This window comes from Equus caballus, chromosome 25 (assembly GCF_041296265.1).
Source record: "Equus caballus isolate H_3958 breed thoroughbred chromosome 25, TB-T2T, whole genome shotgun sequence".
Taxonomy (NCBI): Eukaryota; Metazoa; Chordata; class Mammalia; order Perissodactyla; family Equidae; genus Equus; species Equus caballus.
In genome coordinates this window covers 43611372-43629090 of record NC_091708.1, presented here as the reverse complement: position 1 = coordinate 43629090, position 17719 = coordinate 43611372, and the positions used below count along the sequence as shown (strand labels likewise).

The following is a 17719-nucleotide window of genomic DNA, read 5'->3' as shown; positions in this document are numbered from 1 at the left end:
CTGTCTGGGACTCTGCTCGTCCTCCAGAACTCGGGCTGCCAGTGAGCCACTTGCACGCCCCCACCGCCATCCACCCACACTGCGTCAGGTGCCCCATAACACACCCGCCTGTGCTGCGCTGCTCTCGCTGGCAGAAGCTAGCATGATTGTCATGAAGTCGTCCCCTGTATGACCCTGTGTCTAAGGCCTGCCTGTACTCCAGCCCTCTGGGGGGAGGCAGCAGGGGTCAGCCTGTGTTGACCACCCCTGCAGCCTCCAGCTCAGCGCAGGCCTGGCTCTTAGGCAGCCACTGGGCATCCGGCTGGCTGGCTCCTCTCTTATCTCCAGGGCTGGGACCAAATGCCATCTGCTCTCTGGGCTCATTGAGACTGTTGGCCTGGAGGGGCAGGGTCAAGGGGGAGCAGCCCCCAGGGGCGGCAGTTCTCCTAGGTGGCATGGGAGGAGGTGGCAGGCGTGTAGGGGAAGGAGGAGTAGGAGCAATTTGAAAAGACCCCTCCTCACTGCGCAGAGGACTCCCCGGGGGCAGGAGAAGGTGGTAAGGCCCCATGGACCCAGAACCCAGCCAGAGACTGTGAGCCCTTGTGCTCAGAGGTTAGATGGCTCCGAGGGTCCCTGGCTGCTGTACTCTGGGGGAGCTACTCCAGGACCCTTGCCCTGATGGCCTGTCCCCCACCCCAATCCAGGTGACCAGCCAAGATAAAGCTCCGGCCGTAATCCGCAAGGCCATGGACAAACACAACCTGGATGAGGATGAGCCAGAGGACTATGAGCTGGTGCAGATTATTTCAGACGATCGAAGTAAGTCAGGGGCTAGGCAGGCGGGCCACGGAAATAGGGGGATAGCACCGTGTCTCAGCTCCAGGCCCACAGCCTGCAGTCCCAGAAAACATGCCGCCAGGGTGGGAGTAGGCCTTCTGCATGCACCAGTCCCTGGCAGCTGCTGGGCTCCTGTCACGTGCCCTTCCCTGGACGTGAACAGGCAGTGCGAGACCTCGTTCAAAGCTAGCATCGCTGAGAAATAAAGAGAAAAGTGTTTCTCCTGGGGCAAGGCATCCAGATGGCCAAGCCCACAGGCCATTCGGAGGGTCACTTTCTGCCTGAGATGGGAAATGTGTGCTTGAGAAAGAATTGTGACTGCCATGGACCTCAGCATCAAATACGTTAAAATCTTCACACATGCGATACTGTTTGAGTCTGTTTGGGCTGCCATAACAAAATGCCACCGACTGTGTGCTTAAAAACAACAGAAATTTATTTCTCATAGTTCTGGGGCTGGAAGTTAAGATCAGGGTGCCTGCATGGTCAGGTTCTGGGGAGGACCCTCTGCCGAATTGCAGACTGCGGGTCTCTCCCTGTGCTCTCACGTGGTGGGAGGAGAAGGGAGCTCTCTATGGTCTCTTTCATAAAAGGGCACTAATCCTGTTTGTGGGGCTCCACCCTCACAACCTAGTCACCTCCCGAAGGCCCCACCTCCAAGTACCATCACGTTGGGGGTTAGGACTTCAGCATATGACTTGCGGGGAACACAGACATTCAGACCATAGCAGACACGGCAAGCGAAACAGAAGATCCATACAGTAGTCCCCCCTTGTCCATGGTTTTACTTTCCCCAGTTGCAGTTAGCCAAGGTCAGCTGCAGTCTGAAAATATTAAATGGAAAATTCCAGAAACTAACAGTTCTTAAGTTTTAAATTGCACGCCATTCTGAGTAGCATGATGAACTCTCGCACTGTCCCGCTTCATCCGTCTTGGGACGGGAATCCTCCCTTTGTCCAGTGGGTCCACGCTGTAGATGGCCCCTGCCCGTTAGTCACTCAGTAGCCCTCTGGGTTATCAGACCGACTGTTGTGGTGTCGCGGTGCTTGCGTTGAAGGAACCCTCATTTTACTTAATAATGACTCCAAAGTGCAAGAGTTGCAAGGCCAGCAATTCAGACATGCCAAAGAGAAGCCATAGACTGCTTCCTTTAAGTGAAACGGCGTAAGTTCTTAACATAATAAGAAAAGGAAAAATGTCATATGCTGAGGTTGCTAAGATCTATGGTAACTTTTATTATAGTATATTATTATAATTGTTCTATTTCATTACAGTCATGCATTGCTTAACGACAGGAATTGACAGGAATATGTTCTGAGAACTGTGTTAGTGATTTTGTCACTGCAAGCATCGCAGAGTGCACTCACGCAAACCTACATGGTGTAGCCCGCTACACACCTAGGCTCTATGGTGCTAATCTTACAGGACCACCATCATGTATGCGGTCCGTTGTTCACTGAAACGTCCTTATGTGGTGCACGACTGCGTTAGTTATTGTTGTTAATCTCTTCCTGTGCCTAATTTATAAATTAAACTTTATCGTAGGTACATACGTATAGGAGAAAACCTAGCATATACAGAGTTAGATACTATCCGTAGTGTTAGGCATCCACTGGGGGTGTTAGAACATATCCACTGTGGAAAAGGGGAGACCACTATATTCTAAAAACTGGGAAAGGGCAAGAATCAAGAAGAAAAGCACAGACTCAGAGCCAGACAGCCAGGGCTCAGAGGCTCGAACAGGTTCCTGAAGTCCTCTGTGCCTGTTTTCTCATCCCTGGAAACGGACCATGTGCACATGTGCCATGAGGTTAGCTGTGAACATGACCACCACTCTGCTTCCTGTGTACAGCAGGCTCGAGGCCAGAGCAGATGAGTGGGAAATGGGAGGAGCCAAGAGCAAGTATCTGCTGGGCGCCTGGTACCCTGGAGTGTGGGGTCCCCTCTGGAACCCAGTGCAGGAGGCCTGGGGAAGGCCTGCCCTTCACTGGGCCTCAGAGCCTTTGTCCTGAGTAAGGCAGGATTCAGGGGAGGTGATCTGGATTCTAGAAAGACTGTTCCAGCTTAAGACCCTGATTAGTGAAGGCAGCAGGGGGAACGGGTTGGAAGACCCTTTGGATAACCTCCAGACAGGTGGGGACTTCTAGAGTCAAAGTCCTTTCTAAACAAGGGTCATTACGTTTCATCAGTGCCTCAAAGAGTCTGTCCTCAGGTAGGCAAGTGTCATTAAGAGGGGTCCTTGATGGTCCTGCAGTCGAGTTGGGGGTCTCAGGTCTCTGGCTCAGGCCTGCCCTCAAGGGGTGGGGCTTCCTGTGGGGCCCCCATAAGCACCACTGACCCTCCCTCTGCACCTCCCCCACTAGAACTGAAGATCCCTGAAAACGCCAATGTGTTTTACGCTATGAACTCTACTGCCAACTATGACTTTGTCCTAAAGAAACGGACCTTCACCAAGGGGGCAAAGGTCAGGCATGGAGCCAGCTCAACCCTGCCTCGCATGAAGCAGAAGGGACTCAAGATTGCCAAAGGCATCTTCTAATTGGTCCCTAGCGCTGGCCAGCCACAGGACTACCCTTTCAGGGTTTGGCTAGCCATGCAACTCAGCACTTACGGACTACAGTGGCCCAGGCCACGTGGGCATCGTCTGCCCAACCTGCCAGCCCAGGCCACCCCCAGACTCCAGCTTCACCCTGAACCTCTCCTGCTGCCGGGATTGACGCCTGCCAGTCGACAGGCTGACCTGGCCTCCTGTGGACCACTCGCTGCCTTAGGTGCCTTCTGCTCTCTGGAACCAGAGGACTAGCTGACTTGCCAAGGAGCGCTGCCAATGGACACAGAGCCCTGCCGGGCGCTGCCGTCTGTACACCTCTCTCACACCTTCCCAGGTGTGGGTCACTGCCACCTGTGCCATGGGCATCCCAGGGCACCCACCCATCCACCAGGTCTGACCACTGCAGTTCTCTCCTCGTGCCCGCGGGCACCAGCCTGTGCGCTTCACAGGGGTTGCGACCCCTCCTCCCACCACCCTAGCCTTTCTCAGGCTGCACCAAAGATTCCATCATCAGGGCCAACTGAGAGTGAGGGGGTCTCACCCACCCCCTACCCAGCCCTCCCGGGAGAGGAGAGAGAGACCCTCTTCACAGACCACTCTTCACCCGGTGAGTGAGGACGGTCTCAGCCGAGTCCCACTGATGTTGAATCTCGTGACACTTGAAGTGCCATTCACTGCTGCATCCTGGGCTTTACGAGACCACACGAGACGGGGGTTAGTGCGAAAGGAGGGTTTGGGGGGGGGGGAGGGCGATTGACTATTTGTATAAAAGGAGAAAAAAAAAAGTTTACCAGTTGGGGAGGGGCAATATTTATTTGTTGTAAATAGCAAATGCTAGACTTGAATATTATATTAAAATCCTGTTTCTACTATAGCCTGGAAATTGTGGTTCTGTTCTTTCATTTCCTGTGCTAATTTAAATGAGATGCAGACTCTCACATTCTGTGTTCAAATAGGAAATCTTGCAGGGTTATTGGTTTAGTTTATGCAGGAGAAGCGAGAAGGGCCAGCCACCCTTCTCTGGCTTATGTAAACAAACACATGCATCCACCTTTCACAGAGCAGACATTCACCTCAGTATCATTCATCTGCGCGACGAGCTGAGACAGCCCCTCAAAACCTCAGGTATTAGAGGAGTGGCCCCATGGCCGAGTGGTTAAGTTCGCACGCTCCACTGCAGGTGGCCCAGTGTTTCGTTGGTTCGAATCCTGGGCGCGGACATGGCACTGCTCATCAAGCCATGCTGAGGCAGTGTCCCACATGCCACAACTAGAAGGAAACACAATGAAGAATATACAACTATGTACCGGGGGGAGCTTTGGGGAGAAAAAGGAAAAAAAAATGAAATCTTAAAAAAAAAAAAAAAAAACCCTCGGGTATTAGAGATTGAAACTGCCTTCACAGGGCAGAGTAACAGCCTCTGAAACTTGAGTATCTTTAAAAATAAACATTTGTGGCAGAAAATGGTAGAGTAAGAAGTTTCAGGGGTCTGTCTCCATGGAAACAACAATTAAGCTAGGGGAAAAAAACTGTCAGAATCAATAATTTTGGGACTCCGGACCCTCATCAGAGACAACAACCAGTGCTTGATGAAGGGCCTTGCTGATGAATTTCAACAATTAAGGACATCTCTGCCAGCTCACACACTGAACCACCGAGGCAGTGGGACAGAAGCTTCAGCGACTGTACGTAACAAGGAATACAGGCTTTACAAAAATACCTTGGAAAGGTCACCACAGAAACGGAAGACTGCAGCCCTCATGCACAAAGACAGTCCTGGGGAGGGGGAGAATCTGATTTCCAGAGTTACCACATTATAACACTCAATATCCAGTTCTCAACAAATCACAAAGCATGCAAAGAAACAGGAAAATAGGGCCTGTTCACAGGGGAAAAAAAGAATTTGATAGAAGCTGTTCCTGAGAGAGCCAAAACATTGAAATTACTAGTCAAAGACATTACATCAACTGTCTTAAATATGCTCAGTGAGCTAAAGGAAGCCCTGGACAAAAAGGAAGAATCAAGAGAATGAGGCAAGAAAAAATAGGGAATTTAATAAAGAGAGAAGTTATAAAAAGAAGCCAAATAGAAATTCTAGAGCTGAAAAGTGTAATGACTGAAGTGAAACTCGCACTGGAGGGGTTCAGTGGCAGAGCTGAGCAGGCAGAAGAAAATCAGTGAACTTGAAGATAAGGCAATTGAAATTGTTCTGCCTGGGGAGCAGAAAGGAAAAAAAAAAATGAATAAACATGAACAGACCCTGAGGGACTTTGGGGGACTTCATTAGATGTAACAACATATGCATAATGAGGGGCCCAGGAGAAGAAGAGAGAAAGGGGCAGAGAAATTATTTGAAGAAAAATGCTGAAAACTCCCCAAATTTGATGAAAGACATAAATCTACATATTTGGAAGCTCAATGAACTCCAAGCAGGATGAACTCAAAGAGAGCCACACCGAGACACATTATAATCAGATTGTTGAAGGCAAAGAGAAGATCTTGAAAGCGGCAAGAAAGAAGCAATTCGTCACATATGGGGTCCCCCGATAAGATGAACAGCTGATTTCTGGTCAGAAACCATGGCAACCAGAAGGCAGTGGGATGACATATTTCTATTTCCAGTGCTGAAACAAAAAGAACTCTATATCCAGGAAGCTATCCTTTAAGGATGAAGAGAAATTAAAACATCCCCAGATAAACGAAGTTAAGGAAGTTTGTTGAGTAGACCTGCCTGCAAGAAATGCTAAAGGGGATCCTTCAGACTAAATCAAAAAATACTAGACAGTAACTTGAAACCATATGGAAAAATACGGAAACCAGTAGAGGTAACTGATAGGTAGGTAGTATGTACCTGTATTGCACTTTTGGTTTGTAACAACTCTTTTTTTTTCCTGTATGATTTAAAAGGCAAATTCATAAAACAATAAGTACATATGTATCTTAATGGGAACAGAATGTATAGGAGATAATCCATGAGAATAAGCATAAAGGGGAGGGATGGAGCTGTGTGGGAGCTGAGTATGTACTACTGAAACAAAGTTGGTATTATTCAAACTAGGTTGTTATAAGTTTAAGCTGTCAATTGTATTCTCAGAGGCAACCCATAGAAAATAGTTTTTTTAGAGATTCCAGGAAAGAAAAGAAGGGAATAAAAATGGAACACTATAAAAAAATCAACCAAATCCATAAAAAGCAGTGATGGAGCCTCACCATGTTCGGAATGAAAGGGCTAACACCTGGCCCAGTGGGGAGCCCCCAGGACCCTGACAGCCTGCAGCCTGCAGCTTGGTGAGTATTTTTCAGCTTCCGAATACAGCCTGTAAACACAAGAGCCAGATGAATTGCGGTGCAACCCTGAGTTGTCCTGACAGCAGTAGGTGTCACCAGACACACAGCAGGCCTTGCCTCTGCCAGGGAGCCCTCCGTGCAGCCCAGGGACTGAGCATACTCCTGGATCCCTGACACAGCCTAGCCGTCCATGGCGTGATTTCCTGAAGGACAGGCAGGCGCAGCTGTGAGGGAAGTGCCGTGTCCCAGGGCCAGGGGGAGGCACTGGGGTCAGAGGGGTTTCTCCTGCAATTTGAGGAGGTTCCTGAGAGTAGACCGAGCAGGTGGAAACACTTAGAGAAGTCGTGTGCTTACTAATGTGGCAGAGGAGGGACATGTTGCATCTTTGGGCTTCCACTGGCCAAGAGCAGGGGCAGTCGGGACAGGCCTGCCCTGCAGCAAGGGTCTGTCTCTCTTAGTCTTTGGACGGGAGATCCCCTCTTCACACCTAGAGCCCTTGACCAAGCCAGGAAGCCCAGAGCAGCCACCGGGGTCACAGGCCAGTCCAAGGGCGCCCTGCTCCTCAAGGGGACGGGTTTGCCCCGTCCAGCTCTGCTGTGTGGGGCAGCAGGACTTGGCCCCCAGACCTCAGTGCTCCATCTATGGCTGGAGAGGGAAAGAGTGGCTGGCTGGTCCCCTGGTGTTGCTGCCCCATGCACACACCAGGACTCCGGGATCTCCTCTCTCTGAGGTCTCACCCCTGCCCCACAGTAACTAAGGACTGTTGTGAGCACTGGCTTTGGAGTCTGGTTTGAATCCTTACTCTGATGACCTGGGGCACATGACCCCCTCTCAAGGCCTTGCTTCCCTCTAAATATCCATAACTGTCTAAAGTGGAGATGTTCACATGCCCACCTCATGTGGCCCCCGTGGGGTCAGGCTGGTTAAGCCCTCGGTGTGGTGCCTGGGTCTAGACTTCCAGAGGTGGAGATGGCCTTGACTGTGACCTCTGCCTCCCCACAGCCGGCTCTGCCAGAGCCCTTGGGCACCACCCAGCAAGCCCCCAATGCCCAGCCCTCCTGCGCCCTCTGCTTCGGACCCTGCAGTATGATGCTTTATTCTCTCTCTGACTTGGATCCAGCTGGAGGTGGAATCTGTTTCTCTTCCCAGGCTGATTCCCTGACCCCGGTTAGAACACACAGGTCACTCGCCACACCCTGGAGGACCTGGGTGTGGCTGGGCTGCACCGGTCCGGAGGAGGCCACCATCTGCAGAGCCCAGCTTCCCTCTCGGCTGTGCCACCTCTGGCTCTGCCCACCCTTTGGGACATGGCCCAGCCTCTGGGAGCCAGCAGGCTGGTGTGGAGGGGTCCTCGCCTGAATCCCAGTCCTGGCTCTGACAGACTCTGAACCTGTTTCCTTCTCTTTAAAATGAAGATAGTAGGGGCCAGCCCGGTGGTGCAGTGGTTAAGTTCACACGTTCTGTTTTGGGGGCCCGGGGTTTGCCAGTTCGGATCCCGGGTGTGGACATATGTACCGCTTGTCAAGCCATGCTGTGGCAGGCGTCCCACATATAAAGTAGAGGAAGATGGGATATTAGCTCAGGGCTAATACTTCTCAAAAGAGGAAAGAAAAAATAAAAAAATAAAACGAGGATAGTACTGTCACATGGGGGAAACGTGTTGGGCCCAGCGCCTGCTGCTGTCATGATAACTGAGGGCCCTCCTTCCTCCAGCTGGATCTTGGGAGCACAGAAAGATGCCAGAGAGATGAGGCTTTATTCAGGAGGAGCTCAGGAGGGGAGGGGGGGCCCCCTGGGGTCCCACCCTGTGGCTTCTTGGCAAGGACCAAGGACATTAGAAGCCAATGACTGCGGGCATCCAAGCCCCCTCAGAGTCACCCGAGGGGGGCGTGGGACCAGCCTCAGAGTCACCCGAGGGGGGTGCAGGGGCGGCCTCAGAGTCGTCTGTGGGGGGCACCAGGGCGGCCCCCTCGCCGATCGTGGTGGGCAGCGCGTCGTAGGTCAGGGTCCAGTAGCGCAAATAGTTGGTCCTCAGGCTCTGCTTCATCGAGCTGCTGTCCATCTTCTTGTTGATCTCCAGGTAGCTGCTGTTTTCCAGGGTGTAGGGATCCCAGGGCGTGGGCACGGCCGAGTGGCCCGTGTTGGGGTCCCTGAAAGGTGAGAAAAGGCTGGGTGGGGGCTGGAGGCTCACAGGACACTGGAGCCCTGCGCCCCCGGCTTGGCTGGGACCCGCTTGCCTGGGCAGTCCTCTGTTCTCTGTGCCGACCCAACCCCTCAGAGCACCTGTCTGTGTCCCTGGCACTGGCTGGGCACGTGGAGCCCCAAGACGTGCTTGTCTTGGGCCCACCAGTAGCTCTTATCCTCACGTAAAGAGTGGGTTCTGAGGCTCTGGGAGCTAAGTGGTGGTGAGCAAGGGGACTGGAACCCAGGCCTGCAGGCCAAGGTGGCCAGAGGCTCTGGGCTCAACCTCACCCCCGCCTTACCCGGTTCTGGCGAAGTTCGTCCAGTAGGCGATCATGGCTTTGGAGACAGTCCGGTGCTGAGACCGGTAGCCCAGGGGTGTGGCGAAGGGCTTCCCGAACACGTACTGGATGTCGTCTGCGTGGTCGGCCCCCACCCAGCTCGGGTAGACGGGCATCCGAGAGGGCAGGGAGAACAGGTAGGCATAGGTCTTGGCACTCCTGAGGATGGGGGGAGATCGCCCAGGTTGGCAGGTGCTCACTGGGGCCACCCAGGTCCCAGATGGGCCCCAGAGGGAGGCCATGGGGGAGCAGGGAAGGGTCCGGGGACTGCCACAAGCCTCGTGAAGAAACTGAGATTCTTACACCTGGGGACAGGAAAGCTGTGGGCCAAATTTATGGATTCATGGGTTCTAGGATTTTAATTGTATTTATAGTTCACCTCCACAAAATGGTTTGAAGCATCTTCCTCTTATAATTCTGTGTCAAGAATTTTTTTTTCTCTGCAAGTGAATTTGTATTCCTCATTTGATTGGACAAGGTATATGCCCCCAGATGTTTCCCTTTTTGCCTTGACTGACAGGAAGCTCAGAGCTAAATCTATTGCTTAGTTGCTGCAAAACTGTCATCTTAGACTTCCGGGAATAATTTTATCTTCCTATTTTTTTTAAGCATTCCTAATTTATTTTTTATTTTAATTGGCTATTATTATATGGAGGTTTTTAATGTGGCCACAGGCTTGTTATTTTCAAAGTTGGCGAAGTCAAAACCTACAACATAGACCATCATCCAGCGTTCTCTCCTACACAGCACGAGGGATGAAAGGTAGACTCAAGAACTTTGCAGTGAGAAGGACTGTGGGGTGAGGGAGAGTCCACAGGGCTGGGCTGGGCTGGGCAGAGAATCATGGGAGGGTTTTGTAAAGCCCCATGAGTCTAGGAGGGGAGGAGGAGCCCTTTAAAGCCTTGTCAGGCCTGAGCAAGGCAGATGGTGCAGGCGCAGTGACGACCCGAGCACAGCTTTCCCAGGCCTCCCAGACACCTGTGAGCCACCCACCGGCGATCCCAGGTGGGCCTCCCCTGCCCTGCCCTCCTCACTTGGCGTTGGCCCTGTGCTGGACCAGGGCCGTCTCCGTGGGCATCAGAAAGAGGACGTCGGTCTCAAAGTCCACCACGGTCTTCTTCTTGGTCTCCTGGGATGAGTCGAGGGCCCAGGGCTCGGTGTATAAGTCAAAGGTGGCGTTGGCACCTCTGAGCCCCTTGGTCATGGTGAGCCCGCTGACCAGCTTGTAGAACTCCTCCCTGCAGGGACCAAGCCGGCACTGAACCCTCCACCAGTGCCAACCGCAGGGTCTCCGCACCCCCATCCAGCAGAGGGCCGCAGACAGCCCCCCAACACAGTGCTGCATCCCTCAGTCTACCGATGCCTCTCCAACTGCCCTTGGGCTCCGCCCCGGGCCCACGCTTCCTGCTTACGCTGTGATGTCCTGTTTGTTCTTGTTGATGGCTGGCATGTCGAGGCTGGCAAACATGTGGCCGTCCATGTCGTTGGTGCCTGCTAGGTAGTCGACGTCGGCGGCGTTGGCGTACAGATTCATGGGGTCGTCAGGGATGAAGTCTCCATCGACGACAGGGAGGAAGCCCAGATAGTGCAGCACGGGGTCTGGGTGGGAGAGCAGCAGGCTCTCAGGCCGGCCAGCGCCCACCAGCTCCTCCCCCAGTCCCCGAGCGGGAGCTGCCTCCATCTCCTGCCTCCTTTGATGAGACCAGGTTTCTCAGCCTGGGCACTACTGACATGTGGCAGGTTAATTCTGTGTTGTGGGGGCCATCCTGTGTGTGTAGGGTGCTTGCCAGCATCCCTGGCCTTGACCCGCTAGATGCCAACAGCTCCCTCCACCCCAGTTGTGACAATCAAAACTCTCTCCAGGGGCTGGCCTGGTGGCGCAGAGGTTAAATGCACACATTCCGCTTCAGTGGCCCCGGGTTCGCTGGTTCGGATCCCGGGTGCAGACGTGGTGCCGCTTGGCAAGCCATGCTGTGGAAGCGTCCCACATATAAAGTAGAGGAAGATGGGCACAGATGTTAGCTCAGGGCCAGTCTTCCTCAGCAAAAAGAGGAGGATTGGCAGCAGATGTTAGCTCAGGGCTAATCTTCCTCAAAAAAAAAAAACTGTCTCCAGACTCTGCTACATCTTCCCGGGGGCAAAATCACCCAGGTTGAGAACCACTGATCTAGAGGCCAAGTTGTCCAGCTCCTGCCAAGTCCCCTTCCTCCCTCTGTTCTCCTTGGGCCTCAGTCAGGAAGGAGGAAGACCTAGGAGTAACTGAGGGCACGGCTACAGAAAGAGGCACCCCCTCCGAGGGCTGGGTTCCAGTGTGTTGGCCAGAAATTGTTCAAGGTCAGCATTGCCTTCTAGACGCCTGAACTGGCCCGGAAGGGACCATATAGCTGGCATGGGGCAGGTGGCTGCGCGGGCCTTCAGGGCCCAACCCGGCCCCTTTGTCCTCCAGCTGAGGAAATAGTTGGTTTGCACTGGGGGCGATAGTGTTTGCTTTGGTTTGGCTTTGCCTGGCGCTTATGGTTTAATTCACATCAGTAAAGATGCAAATGATGGGACCCCACTGCACTTGGCGTTAGAAGAATGAGCAAGAGAGAATTCCAGCCTGCGGGGCTGATGACGCTGACACTCGTAGGCTTTGCTCATGGGGTCCCCATGGCCCTCCTGGGGTAGAGTAGCACAGCTGGAAGGGCCAAGTGCTACAGCAGGTGTTCAGTAAATATCTGCTGAGTGAATGAGCAGAGGGAAGAATGAACGGTCATCCAGTATAAAGGCTCTGGGTCCGAGGTCCATGCAGCTCCCAAAAATTGTGTGCAAATCACTGTGGATTTGTGCATTGGGAGGGAGGGGGGCACTTCTCAGAGGGGTCATGACCCATGGAGAATAAGAAAAATGGCTCCTTCTTCCCCCTGCAGTTGGGGCCACTGAGGCCTGCAAGGGTGGTGGTGGGCGGTGAGCTGTCTAGGGACACCAGCGAGCCGTGGCAGGCCCAGGCCTCAGACCTGGGCTTCCTCTCCTCTCCAGGAGTGTGCCCTCCCCCGACCCGGAGCCCCCTCGCCCCCGCCCAGTGCCCCACTCACATTCTGTGCCTGTCAGGGGCATCTTATAGGCCAGCGTCAGGGCACGGGGATCAGTGATCTTTAGACACTTGGCCATCCTGGAGGTATCATCCACGGGGCAGCCCACCTTCTCGGCGATCTGGGGGGTGGGCGAGGCAAGTAGGTGAGGCCAGTGCTTGGGGTAGAGCACGTGGGGTCCAGGGCAGAGAGTGGGAAGGAGGAAGGCCCCTTCCACCATGGTTCCTCCTTACCTTCTTGGCCCAGAAGAGGGGCTTCTTCTGGATGGCCCAGGGGCTCAGTGCCACGCCACTCTGGCTGATGGCTCGGCGGATGAGGCCCTTGTTGTAGGGAGAGAGTGTCTGCAGCACACAGAGGTCTTGTCACCACGGCCTCACCCCTCCTGCCCACCCTAGGCTCTGCCAAGGACAAACTCGCAGGCCAGCTCCAGCCCTGCCTCTCCTGCCCCCATCGGCTCCCCCAAACACCCTCGGAGGCAGGTCCCCCCTCCAGGGGTCCCCAGACCTGCAGAGAGACACTGGCTCCTCCGGCTGATTCCCCAAAGATGGTGATGTTGTTGGGGTCCCCCCCAAAGGCTGCAATGTTCCTCTTCACCCAAGCAATGGCCATGTGCTGATCCCGAAGGCCGTAGTTACCTGGGGGCGGGCCGGGGAGGGGCCTTCATCAGGGCCTGACCCACAGGAGACGCACAATCCATATGGGTGGGAAGACTGTGTCCTCGACTACATGGGGACCCTGGACGAGCCCAGGGGTGGCACGAGGCTGGTCGGGTGGGTGCTGGAGGGGCTGAGGCTCAGGCTCCGGAAGGGCGACAGGAGGGCCAGGCCTGCTCATCTCTCTCCTTCCCTGCCACTGTCTCTCTTGTTGTCTGTCTGCAGCTTCTGGGTCCCCCTGGGTCCCTGCCTCAGTGTCTTTCTGTCTGTCACTCGGCACCCTGTCCCTGCTCCCCTGGGACTCTCTCTGGGTATGAGTTTGTCACTGTGTCAGTCTGGAGGGCAGTTGCCCGGCAGCCTCTTCACTTTCGCTGCAGCTGCCGAGGGGCTCCTGTGTCTCTCGCTTCGTCTCTAGCTCCCTGGCTCTACGAATAGGATTCTGGGCTTTCCAGGGGCCGTCAGGAGTTGTTTGGGGACAAGGGGCACTGAAGGGCATCCCTCGGAGCTCAGGGGGTTGGATGCACTTGCTTCCCCACCCTTGTGCCCCAGGCACCTCACAGACCTGGCAGGTTGGCATCCCCAGTGCTGAGGAAGCCCAGGGGGCCGACGCGGTAGTTGAAGGTGACCACAATGACATTGCCCCGCGTGGCGATCTCCTCCCCGTCATACAGGTAGTTGCTGAGAAAGTTGGCCCCCTGGCCAGCCCCCATGAGGAAGGCACCTCCGTAGATCCAGATCATGACGGGCAGGTCCCTGGAGACTGAGGCAGGGGTGGGGGGTAGCAGGACGGTGACCCCAGATGCCCCTCCTACTCTCTCCCTTCCCCGCTCTGTGCTGATTTCAGGGACATTCAGCTCTGGATCCCCAGACACAACCAAGGGTTATGGCCTGGGCCTCTGGCTGCAGGGCATGGGGAGTGGAGGGCAGGAGAGGGCGCACAGACCTTCCTTCTTGCCCTGGGGGACCCAGATGTTGAGGTACAGGCAGTCCTCATCCCCGTAGGTGTTGTCCTGGGTGATAGTGGCCTGCAGGCATCGCTTCTTGAAGTCCGTGGCCTTCAGGGTCCCTGCAGGCAGCCAGAAGGGCTGGCGTGAGGATGGCGGCCACCCTTTGGCACTCCCAGCCGCGAGGCCTGGCCAGCACCTGCCCACACCCACCTACCTTCCCAGCCTGGGTGTGGCTGGGGGTTCTCCAGGGCCTTGGTCGGGGCGGCGAAGGGGATGCCCTTGAAGATGTCGACATAGTCGCCAAAGACGCCGAGCTGCTTGTTGATGCCTTCCACAAAGCCGCCTTCCGTGTACACCACGCCCAGCTGGGGGGCAGAGGCAGGTAGGCTCAGGCTGGTCAGCCCGAACGGGGCTGGGGGGTACCCGAGCAGGCTCGGGGTGCCCAGAGGCTCCCCAGAGACAGCTTCAAGGAGGGGGCCAATCTTCACTGTGACCGAGGCCACATCCCTGCCACTGGCACATGTTGCTTGAGGAGCCAGCTTGAGGCTTATCCCCCTGTTCCCCGGGGGGTGTACTGCTCTCTGTATCTCAGAGGAAGCTGGTGCCACTCAGGGAAGCCTTCTGAGGCCAGGAGAGGAGGGGTAGAGGTTTGGATTCTGGCTCTGGCCACCCAGCTGTGACTGTGAGCCTCGGTTCACCCCTCTGGAAGATGGGTGTCAACAGCGGCTCCCTCATGGCAGTGGCAGACGCTTCCTGCACGCTGTGAGCCTGCCGAATGGTGGGCCCTTCTTCCTCCTCCCTCATCTCCCCACTTGGTGTCTAGCTGGCCTGGAGTCGGTGGACTGGAACCGAGTCCTCACAGCCCTGGGATCCCTGCTGGGAAAGCCCCACCCCAGGCCATAAGCACTGCTGCTGTGTATCCAACCCGCGAACAGAGCTAGCCACACACGGGTCCATGCATCCAATCCTCAGGAGAGTCCCAGGGGCTGGCTCTCATCTACCCTTTGTCCCTGGAGGGAACAAGGCTTTCCTGCCTGAAGTCGCCCACTAGGAAGTGGTTGCCTGACCTCAGAGCCAGGCTCTTGTCCCCTCCCAGCACTGCCTCCCCATCTGTCTGGGGCAAGCACAGGTGGATGCTTCCCGGCTCTCACCTGTGCTAGGTTCCAGGTGGGCTACGGCAGGGCAGCCCCGCACCCCGAGGCCCAGCTGGGATCCCAGCCGCCCTCTAAGGTCTAGGCTAATAGGGGAGTGGAGAAGGAACTGGAGAGATGAAGGGGCCAGAAGCAACACCTGCCAGGTGCCTTGGGGGTGGGGCAGAGGGCCCAGGAGTCGGGCCCCGGCCTGGCCTCTCTCATCCCAGGATGAGCCTCCTTGCTCCAGGCCTCCAAGCATTTTTCCTCCCCAGCCTCCCCAGCTGCTGGGAGAGGGCAGAGGGTCAGGTCAGTGCTTGGGGGACAGGGAAGTCACCTCTCAGAAGTGTCTCTATGTGAATGAGATTGGCCTGAGGGCCCCAGGTCAGGGGGGCCAAGGGCATGGGGACCCTTGCCATTGTGGCAGCATGGAAGTGGCACATGCTTCCATGGCAGTGTCGAGGAAACCGGGGCCTCTCAGCACCCAGAAAAAAACTCTCCTGAAGAGAGTGACCTCCTCTCGGTGGCAGATGGGGCCAGGACAGCACCTGAACCTCTAGGGTCAAGGGGCAGCTCCCAGGGGCAGCCAGGGCATGAAAAGCAGGGCCTGCAGGAGTGGCTGAGGGGTGGAGAGGTGGCAGGTTGGAGAACAGCATGGGGTCCTCTATCTGAGCCCTGCAGGGAGCAGGCACTGGCCGGCCCCCACGCCGTCTGCGGGTGGCTGCTGGGGTTTCCGTCCTGGAAGTACTTTCCCTGCCTCGTTCCTCGTGCCGTGGTTGCTGGGCGAGGGAAGGCACATTTTGCAGCTGCTCCAGGCAGCTTAGCGTGGCCCCTAACAAGTCGGTGGCTGTCACATCCCTCCCGGGAGACAAGGTTATGATGGGAACCAGACTCCAGGGTGGACTAGACCAGGTTCCAGATTCCTGTTCAGCCACTGGTGGCTGCGTGATGTTGGGCAAATTGCTTGTCTGCTCTGGGCCCCCATCTCCCCTTCTGTGCAAAGGGGACAGCATCGCATCACAGGGGGATTGTGGATCAGGTTGCCAGATTCAGCAAATAAAAATTCAGGACACCCAGTTACATTTGAATTTCAGATAGACCATGGATTTTTTTTTTTTTTTTTTAGTATAAGTATGTCCCAAATATCGCATGGGACTTACTCATACCAAAAATTATTCTTGGTTCACATGAAATTCAAATGGAATTGGGCATGCTGTCTTTTATCTGGCAACCTGAGGTTCTCTTTCTCAGGCTGGTTCTTTCTGCCCGTGACTCTGGCTGCCCTCCGCTATGCTGTCCCGTTGCCAGATCTGGTTTGGCAGGAGACAATGGCCCCTGCCCCTCTAGTGGCTTCTCACCTTTGCAGCGCTCACTACTGCCAAGCAGCAGGTGAGGCCCAAGACGGCCAGCTCCAGGTGTCCCATGGTGTGTGCCTGCCTCTGTGTGGCCCTCCCTCCTGGCCCCGGGTATTTATGGGGCTGGAGCGAGCCGGGAGCCCAAGTTGGCAGCTGCCTGCAGAGGGTCCCTTTCCTCCCCTCTTACCTCTGCCCATTCCTGCAGGCTGGCCACACTCCAGGCAGTGTATCTCGGGCCAGGAGACATCTGCTGTTTCCAGCTGGGCTGAGGCTGGGAAAGGTCGCACACAGGTGCGCACGCACACAGACACATGTGCAGGTGCAGGGACCGTCCATCCTTCCCAGGGCTGGCTGCTCGTGGGTGCCCTGGTGCCCACAGTGCACCTGTGCAGGTTACTGCCTGCCTGGGAGCAGAGGCAGGTGGCAAGGGGGCGCTGCGAGGGCTGGGGCTCGGCTGGGTGCACAATGTCCTGCGTTCTAGCCTATTTACAAGGGCTTGGTTCCACCCTCAGAGAAATGCACATGCTTCGTCCCCATGCCCTGCCTGCCCCCCAAGCTCAGCAGAGGGAGTTTACAGGGGACTGGGCGTGTGACTTTTGGGAGAGATGGCTGTGTGCTACGGGGTGATCCTTGTTACGGAGGGCTCACTGGGTGTGCAGTTTGAGTTGGCTGTGGGGACCCAGAGCAGCACAAGGCCATCCTGCCTGTGGAGTGTCGGGCAGGCCTTCCTTGCAGCATGACAAGTCCTGGGAGGGAAAGGAGGACAAGAGGCTTGGGTGGACACAGGGGAGGTAGGGAAAGGGGACTCCAGCCTAGCCTTGAGGGTTTCCCTGAGGAAAAGGAAGGGCTGGGCTTCCCGGCCATGGAAATGGGCAGAGCAGAGACTGGGGCATAGCCCCTAGAGAGGGGAACCCAGCAGAGAGAGGGAGGTATGAGATAATAGCAAAGGAGGCCACTCCTATTTCCTGTGAATGTGTATTGCTTTGGTAACCAGAGAGGGTTATTAAAAAGTGAAAGACTGGGGCCAGCCCCATGGCTGAGTGGTTGTTTGCGCGTTCCACTTCGGTGGCCCAGGGTTTTGCAGGTTCGGATCCTGGGCACGGACATGGCACTGCTCATCTGGCCATGATGAGGCAGTGTCCCACATGCCACAACTAGAAGGACCCACAACTAAAATATGCAACTGTGTATTGGGGGTGTTTGGGGAGAAAAAGCAGGAAAAAAAAGAAGATTGGCAACAGTTGTTAGCTCAGATGCCAATCTTTACAAAAAAAAAAGTGAAAGACCACCCCCCTGGACAAGGCCTAAAAAGTGCGCCTTTGAGTTGGCTGGCTGCATCCCAGGTCACCTCTCACAGAGGACGCTCCGGCTCCCCTGCAGGGCCAT

The 17719-nt window shown here is 55.4% G+C and overlaps 2 protein-coding genes across 10 annotated transcripts in view; one reads left to right on the top strand and one right to left on the bottom strand.

Moving 5' to 3' along the window:
- Positions 1-4241, top strand: part of RALGDS (ral guanine nucleotide dissociation stimulator) — a 47738-nt gene extending 43497 nt beyond the window's left edge. For all 9 annotated transcript variants that reach the window (XM_023629225.2, XM_023629227.2, XM_070251118.1 and 6 more), the window contains 2 exons: positions 684-798; positions 3180-4241. In XM_023629225.2, the coding sequence (XP_023484993.1) occupies positions 684-798; positions 3180-3355 (291 nt within the window). In that variant the 3' untranslated portion in view covers positions 3356-4241. The remainder of the gene's footprint in view (positions 1-683; positions 799-3179) is intronic.
- Positions 4242-8394: 4153 nt separating this feature from the next.
- On the bottom strand, positions 8395-16497 carry CEL (carboxyl ester lipase). Its single transcript, XM_001498274.5, has 11 exons — positions 16337-16497; positions 14063-14213; positions 13845-13967; positions 13464-13661; positions 12753-12883; positions 12482-12589; positions 12252-12369; positions 10590-10776; positions 10212-10415; positions 9139-9336; positions 8395-8805 (listed from the first exon to the last, which is right to left on the bottom strand). Exons 1-11 carry the CDS (start codon positions 16400-16402, stop codon positions 8490-8492), a joined length of 1800 nt encoding a protein of 599 aa, XP_001498324.2. The 5' UTR covers positions 16403-16497; the 3' UTR covers positions 8395-8489.
- Between the last annotated feature and the right edge of the window lie 1222 nt (positions 16498-17719).

Coding starts and splice junctions, on each gene's coding strand:
- CEL (XM_001498274.5), bottom strand. CDS start 16,402: ATGGGACACCTGGAGCTGGCCGTCTTGGGCCTCACCTGCTGCTTGGCA. Junction 13,968..14,062: donor GCCACACCCAGGCTGGGAAG/GTAGGTGGGTGT, acceptor GGCTGCCTGCAG/GGACCCTGAAGGCCACGGAC. Junction 12,884..13,463: donor TGGGGATGCCAACCTGCCAG/GTCTGTGAGGTG, acceptor GCCCGCCCCCAG/GTAACTACGGCCTTCGGGAT.